Source organism: Dipodomys ordii, unplaced genomic scaffold, assembly GCF_000151885.1.
Source record: "Dipodomys ordii isolate 6190 unplaced genomic scaffold, Dord_2.0 Scaffold68, whole genome shotgun sequence".
NCBI classification, from domain to species: domain Eukaryota; kingdom Metazoa; phylum Chordata; class Mammalia; order Rodentia; family Heteromyidae; genus Dipodomys; species Dipodomys ordii.
In genome coordinates this window covers 1123749-1130983 of record NW_012267284.1, presented here as the reverse complement: position 1 = coordinate 1130983, position 7235 = coordinate 1123749, and the positions used below count along the sequence as shown (strand labels likewise).

At 50.1% G+C, this 7235-nt stretch overlaps 1 protein-coding gene across 1 annotated transcript in view; it reads left to right on the top strand.

Moving 5' to 3' along the window:
* The first annotated feature begins 4366 nt into the window (after nt 1-4366).
* LOC105990853 (NUT family member 2G-like) overlaps nt 4367-7235 on the top strand; it is an 11666-nt gene continuing 8797 nt past the window's right edge. Inside the window, exons 1-4 of the mRNA XM_013023370.1 lie at nt 4367-4647; nt 5486-5614; nt 6437-6576; nt 7027-7220. Coding sequence (XP_012878824.1) covers nt 4367-4647; nt 5486-5614; nt 6437-6576; nt 7027-7220 — 744 coding nt within the window. The remainder of the gene's footprint in view (nt 4648-5485; nt 5615-6436; nt 6577-7026; nt 7221-7235) is intronic.

Here is a 7235-nt window from a genome sequence, read left to right as displayed (position 1 = left end):
CTGTCACTGTGACCAAACACCTTGCAGACGTTTGATGGAAATATGCACAGGTTCATTCAGAAATATAGGTGGTAGGAAACAGGATATTGGAGAAGCATTGAGACATGGAGCCACACAAGCGTCACAAATCAGGGACACTCTTCCCCCCTTCCCCCACCCCCACCTGGCCACACTGGACTTGAGATGCTCTGTCTTCCATACCCGCCAGGCCCTTTTCACTCTTCATACAACACCCATTTTGGTCAAAATATCTCAGCTGTTTCCAAGAAAGGTCACAAAGTGGAACAGTCCTTCTGGACTTTTCTTCCCTTCCCATTTGTAGGATGCCAGCAAGGAGTGAAGTCCATTATGTAGCAGATACTTTCCTTTGGGATTCTTCCTCATACTCATCCTATGTCTCGTTGTGCATTTTCTAGCAATGTCTTTTGCGCTTGGAATAAACTGTGAGTATTAAAATTCCTGTGATTTGGACATTGAAGAACTGCAATTGTCACAATATGTACATGAGAACCCAAATTTTTAAGAGCTGGTTAAAACAATTACTCTTCAGATAGACTCACAATTGGTGCTTAACTGATTGCTAGGCAAGTCTTAAAACCAAAATTTATCACAAAATCACACTTCCAATTCATACTTACTCTTTTATGGAAACAAAAATCTGTAACCTGGGTGAACCTACATGAAATATTATCAGACCCTCACATTAAACCAACCTTGGACAAAAATCATCCTTTTCCCCTTTTTATTTGCCAGAAGTGGGACTGGAACTTAGGGCCTGGGTATTGTCTGTGAGTATCTTTTCCTTTACTACTTGAGACACTGCCCCACTTCTCACTTTTTGGAGTAGTTTATTGGAGAGCAGAGTCTTAGGGATATTCTACCTGGGATTGCTTTGAACTTTGATCCTGACATACCAGCCACCTGACTAGTTTGGACTACAGGCCTAAGTCACCAGCAACTGGCCACAAAATCATTTTATCCTTATAGGTGTCAATGGTATGAACACACGGGAACTGTACAGACATGAGAGGAAAAAAAGTACAAAACATATTTAGAAATAGAGATGTACGATTCCCTGCTGCAGAGACCATCACATATATACCCTGAAGTCACATGGCTGTGAACGGTGTGGTTAGCTGTCCCAGCAGCACTTCAGCACAGAAGATGATGAGAGAAGCACTAGCTCAGCTAAAGATCAAAACACAAAACTTCACCTCTGTGTCTCACTGGATGTGTGTGGCTCCACCACCATCGTAGCGTGAACACAAACAACAACAAACTAAAACAACTTGATGCCAAAGACAAGACATCAAGTCATTAATATCACCCATGCAACAAATAAACCGGATTCCAAAGAACAAGCGGATGTGATGGAGACAAGCCATTAGGAAGCCAGTGAGCAGTGTGGCCAGGATCCCAGGGGACAGCTCCCACTACCATGTGGGGGACACAGAGGAATGAGTACTAGGGATGGGTGGGTGGAAGCCTGGATCTTCTCAAACTACACAGACAAAAGAAGGATAGAGAATTTCTAATGTTTGCATAAAAAGGAAAAGAGAAATATGAAGCATCTTTACCATAGGGCAAGAGTAGGTTTTCTGCCTCCCTATTTCTCAGAGCCTTCTCTACGGCTATGAAGTCTAGAGGCTACCATGGATATTTCATATTTTTAAATCATCTTTAGCCAGAATTATGTGTGAGTAAGGACGATGTATACACATTATGTATACATACACATTATATAAACACATGATGTACACATGCAAATAGACATATGTATTGGCAAACCTGAGCTTAAAGACCGAACTTATGAACCCATTGAAATGGTTCAAGAATCTACTCATGCAGAAGGACATCGGGTGGGATGAAGGAAAGAAAACCAGGCTTATGGATGAAGACATGAAGGAAGAAAACATCAGCAAAACCATTGGCCTCTGCGTGTGAGAGCGAATATTCAAGTTGCCTGGGCACCCACCAGTCATCTTGCCTCTGTATTATTATTTAGAGGGAACTGAGGTTCTGGCCCACCTGCCACAGCCCTTAATGGAATGTCTGTCAACTCCCCACCCAGCCCTCCTGGGTCTCTGCCCCTCCCCCACTGTAGAATGCCTTGACCCCCACATTCTACTGCTATTTACATTTAAACTTTCCCCAGTTGTACTTGGACCCTGAGAAGCAACTGGAGCCACGTTGCTCTCTGGGTTCTCCACTTGACTTTCCTCCCTTCGAAGGTTGCCAGCCAGCTGTGGGCCCTGTCCAACCCTGTGGGGATGGCTTCAGATGGAGGTAAGCCTGAAGGGCAGGGCCAGAACCTCTAACCCCCAGCTATCCCTGAAAGGTTTCTGGAGTTTCAGTTTGCCACCACACTCCCACCTTGAGTTATTGAGCTGTAGCTTACCAGCAGAGCACTGAACTTTCCCAAGATCATCTAGATGACTCAGGAAAGTATGGTAATTTGGACATGGCTCCCAAGGGAGTCATCATGAGGACCCTAGGAATATGGTCTCTTAGACGAGGCTGCAGATCATTCCACTGGCCACAGGCCAGACCTGCTGGTCTCTTCCTATCCATAGGGGACTTCTATGTTAGTCCAGGTAACTCATGCCATTCATCGCAAAGGGACAGGGCGGCCTGGACACTTCAACTGACACACAACTTGGGCTGCACACACTTGGCGACTGTCATCCCTTTGATACAAAGAAGCCTTCTGATTTTCTGTTTTGTGAACAATCTCTGCACTTTAATTGTCTGTGGACATGAAGGCTGGGCCCATCTCCTCCAGCTGGTATTTCATGCATAGGGAACTGATGTGGATTGCTGCCGACTTTCCTTTTGTAGATTCTAGGGTTGTCTTTCTGAAGAGGTCAGAGGGAACGCCACTGAGTGGGGAGGACATTCTGCTGTTACTCTTGTCATTCAAGTTACAGCAGGTGACCTGGTGGTTGGATGTAGGACCTGAGCACCTAATTTTCTTCACAGAGGCTACATGAGGGCATGCAGAACATGCTGTATTCTAGATCACTGTTGACCCTGTGTATCTGCTTCATGCCTGGATCCTTGTTACCCAATCCATGATAGAACTGAGGGCAAAACAGAAAAGTGACACATTTCTGATGTGACAAAGTGACTATGAAAATCTCTAGACTCTCCCATTATTGACTCACTACTCCTCATACCCTGAGCGTTCTGGTCCTCTGAAGCCATGCCTGGCTGTGCAAGGACAAGACATCAGCCACACATTCAATGGTTCTGTGAAGGAAGGGACAAGCAATTACATAGGAAAGGCCTGGTGAGAAGCCTCTTCCCTTACTGTTTATCCAGGAAGGTGCTAATGTGAAGTGGGTTGTGGGTTGTGTTATGAGGACAACTCTAGACTTCCTATGCTACTAGGTGAGAGATTTCATTCAGTGCTTTGGTTTCTGGTGGTAGGGGAGAAACAAAAGGAGAGGTTTATGGAGAGCATCAAGAAAAGGAAGGCTGAGGAGGTAAAGGGGCAGCTTTTGAATCTGATACCTCGATAGAGAAGATTCGACGTAGCATTACCGATGGATAGGGTCTCCTGCACAACAGCAAGCATGCCTAGTGGATCATGGTGCCAAAAACGGGCAAATTCACCCCTTTCTGGGAAACGGCCTTCAGGGACATGGGCTGTCTGCCAAGAATGCCTGAAGGAGACCCACAGAAGCAGAAGAAGCTGAGGGGTAAATCGCAGCACACACAGGTGCAGGGGTGTTGTAGAACAGGAGCAAGTCCTAGGCAGGATTAATCTTCAAAGAGAGACACACCATGGCATGCACTTGGGGACATCTGTGAAACACTATTTCCCCACTGCAAGCCCTGACTTGCTGTCGTTCCTCCTTACTCCTCCGTTTTTCCAAGTCCTAGGGAGCACCTCTGTGTGCCCTGTCCCTCTTCAATGAACCCTGTTCTCTCTCCAGCAGCGTGTCCAGTGTCTGCAGCCTACCTGAGCCTGCACCCCGTTGCTTCCAGAGCTCCTCTCACAGAGCTGCCCTTTCACACAGCCGCCCCAGAACCAGCACAAGGGTCATTGAGGAAGCAGCCTCCCTGTCCACCTCCAACAGTGGCTGCGGCATTCCCTCCTCAGGGGAGCCCTCTGGTGCTGCCTGCTTTCCCCAGCACAGCTCTGGTGTCAGGAGGAAGCTGCAAACCCAGTGGGGCAGGCCCCTCCCATGTCATTGTGCAAATGGGGACAGGAGGAAGGCCAGCAGTGCCCCTCCACACTCCAAAAGTAATTGTCACTCAGGCCCCTCTCATCTGGAATGTCCCTCCTGGGGATGTGGGTTCCATGTGCCCAGCTCCACTCCTCTTGCCTGGTCCTGCCACCAGTGCTCCAGTGAGTGTCCCCATGACTGGATGTAGACAGGCTGCCCAAGACAGCTTGACCTGGGGCCCACCCCTGGGATCAACACCACCAGTTTCCCAGGAGGCTCCCATCAGGCCCCCAGTGAGCCAGCAGGCACCGTGGCCACAGAGGCCCTGTACAGAGGGCAGTCGGCCCACATCCCAGGCCAAGCCTCCACCTCCCAGTGTCTATCAGAACTTTCGGCGCTGGCAGCAACTGAAGGCCTTGGTCTGGAAGAAACTTCCACAGACTCCTGATGGGGAGGCACTTGCCTGCTTCTTCATGTGAGTGTCTCCTCTGGGAACCTGGAGCTCCTGGGGGTGCTCCTGCATGGGAATCCACACCACAAGGGCAGGGAAGTCCTGAAGCTGATCCCTCCTGTAGCGAAAAACCACACACAGAAATGGGAGTGTCACACAGGGCCAAGAAAAGCTCCTTCCCTTTGCACCATGGTACCCCTGTGAGTGTAGTCATTTTACTTTTCCAGAAGGATTAGCACTGTAGAAAGGACCCCATTCCCAAAGAGCACCTGCTAAGAAGGGAGCCACAATTTGACTTTAGGCTGAAGACCATTCTGGGCATGTGCCGCTCAGCTCAGGCCTCACCCATACTTGTGGAACCAGCAATGGAAACCATTCCTTGCTCACAGTCTGGAGGATGGAATTCTCTGATTCTGGGCTGGAAGATTCCATGTCTGCAGATGGCTCTCCTCATGGCTGCCTTGTGTGTGTCAGGCAGGGCTGAGAGATAGCTTTGGCTGCTCTTCCTGTCTGTCTCTCCAAGGCCACTGTCCTGTCCTGGCAAAGAATGCCATCTCCATAACTGTACCTAAGCTAGGCTGGCCCAGGGCCCTGTCTCCCAATAGCATCACCAGGGGCTTAAGTATTTCAGAGTATTTCAGTCTAGAATGTTCACTAATGGAAAGCACTCACAGGAACATGGGGAAGGCCAGCAGTGGCCTTGCTACTGATTTCTGTGGTCCATAAGGGTGACCTGGAGATAAGAGCCCACATGGGAGCTGGACATGTAGGCAGCAAGGGTGAGGAGCACAGGGTTTGTGTCCACTGGGAATGGAGGGTCACCTGTGGGCTGTGGGCTGTGACTGATCCTGATGAATTGCAGCCCAGTGCTTCGGTCCCTGGCCCGGCTGAATCCCACCATGTCCCTGGACGAGGGCCTGTGGAGAGGCCTTCAGGAGTGGGAAGGCATTAGCAATTACGAGCGCATGAACTTTCACGAGATGGCGGCCAAGTGAGTGAGGGACCCTGGAGCTGGGGTTTGTGTGGTGGAGGAGGGCAGAGACTGCACGCCTGGGCCCAGTGGGGCTCATCACTCCCACTGCCAGGAAGGGCATGGACATGCACCGAAGATGCCCTTCTCCTGACAGCCTTCTGTCCAGGCAGTGGCACAGTCTCTCTGAGGTGCGGGTTGAGTTCTGAGTTGGGGGCCTCACAAACTCCTGCCTCACGGATGCCTGGTCCACTCCTGCCAGGGGGCTGAGGGTCAGACCGGTGTGGAAATCAGCCAACAACTGGTCCCTTCCAACATGGGCAGTTGTGCAAACGCAAAGACTGCTCCAGGTATCAGTGGCTCATGAGAGTCTAGGGCCCATGCCTGCTCTAGGAACCCAAGGTTTTAATTTCCTCTTTGTTCTCTCTGTCAATCACAATCCTGATCAGCTTCTGCCAGTCACCTCCTCGCTTAGGGGCAGGGATGGAATAGGCTCAGAAGATGGGTCACTGAAGGCCCTTCCTGGGTCACTTGTTTCCACACAAGTCTTGGGCGATCCAAAGTCTCCCTGAACTTCGCATTTTTTAAAAATATTATTTACTGCTGTTATAAGTGTGTTATTCAGAGTGATGCAGTCATGTGCACCATGGGAAGAGTGCGCTTCTTTTGGACAGTGTCACTCCTTCCCGCACTGACATCTTCTTTTCATCCTTTATCAGCAACCTTCTGCGCCTAGGCAAGAACCTCAGAGTACTGCTTGCACACCTTCTATGTCCTCCTTCTGGGAATTGCCCATGGGGCTCCTCCCCCTCTCAGCTCACCCTGTGCCTCCTACATTCCCAGGTTCATGGAATTTGAGGCTACGGAGGTGATAGAGAATTCAAAGTTGCAGGGCATTATGCAGGTCCAAGGCCCGCCTCCTGCCATCCCACTGAAGCCAGATTCTCCAAGGCCCTCATCCCCCGACATTCTCCAGCAGCCAGGTAGAGTCTCTCAATGTTCTATTGGAGTCCATGGCGTGAAGTGGCCGATGGGGTCTCGAAGGGTTTGCCCACATGCAGGGCTTCTGTTTTCGATGGAGGAGTTCCTCTTACAATGGAAACAAAGCATCCCTCCAGAACCTGAGTTTTCTGGAGGAATTGTTAGCATGGAACTGGTTATTATAGGGCTATGTCTATAGCTCCTCTCAGCACAAGCACCTTGGACAACACCTACCCAGGATCAGCAATGGGATGGGGAGAGCACCAGAATGTCAGTGTCTCAGAATTTGGTACTGCATGGCTGTCTTATGTATTCCACATTTTGCAGTCTCTTCTGGCTCCATTGTCTGTGCTGGTCTGGGGCTGGTGTAGCGCTACTAAACTCTGCTGCTCAGCCATCTGGTGTGGAAGCTCTTCCCCCATCCTTGCTTTGTCTGGTCTCCTCTCCCTTAGAGGGCAACTCCAGCAAGACTGGCCTCAAGGCTCAGCCTGCTCAGCCATCAGCATCCAAAGGTCAGAGGCCGCCAGAGACCAAGGCACCCGAGGAGATCCCACCTGAAGCCGTGGAGGAGTACATGGCCATCATGGACTGGCTGGAGGGCCTTCCTGAATTGTGCACCCACGACTCTGGGGGAACATCCAAAGAGGCGGGAATGGAACAA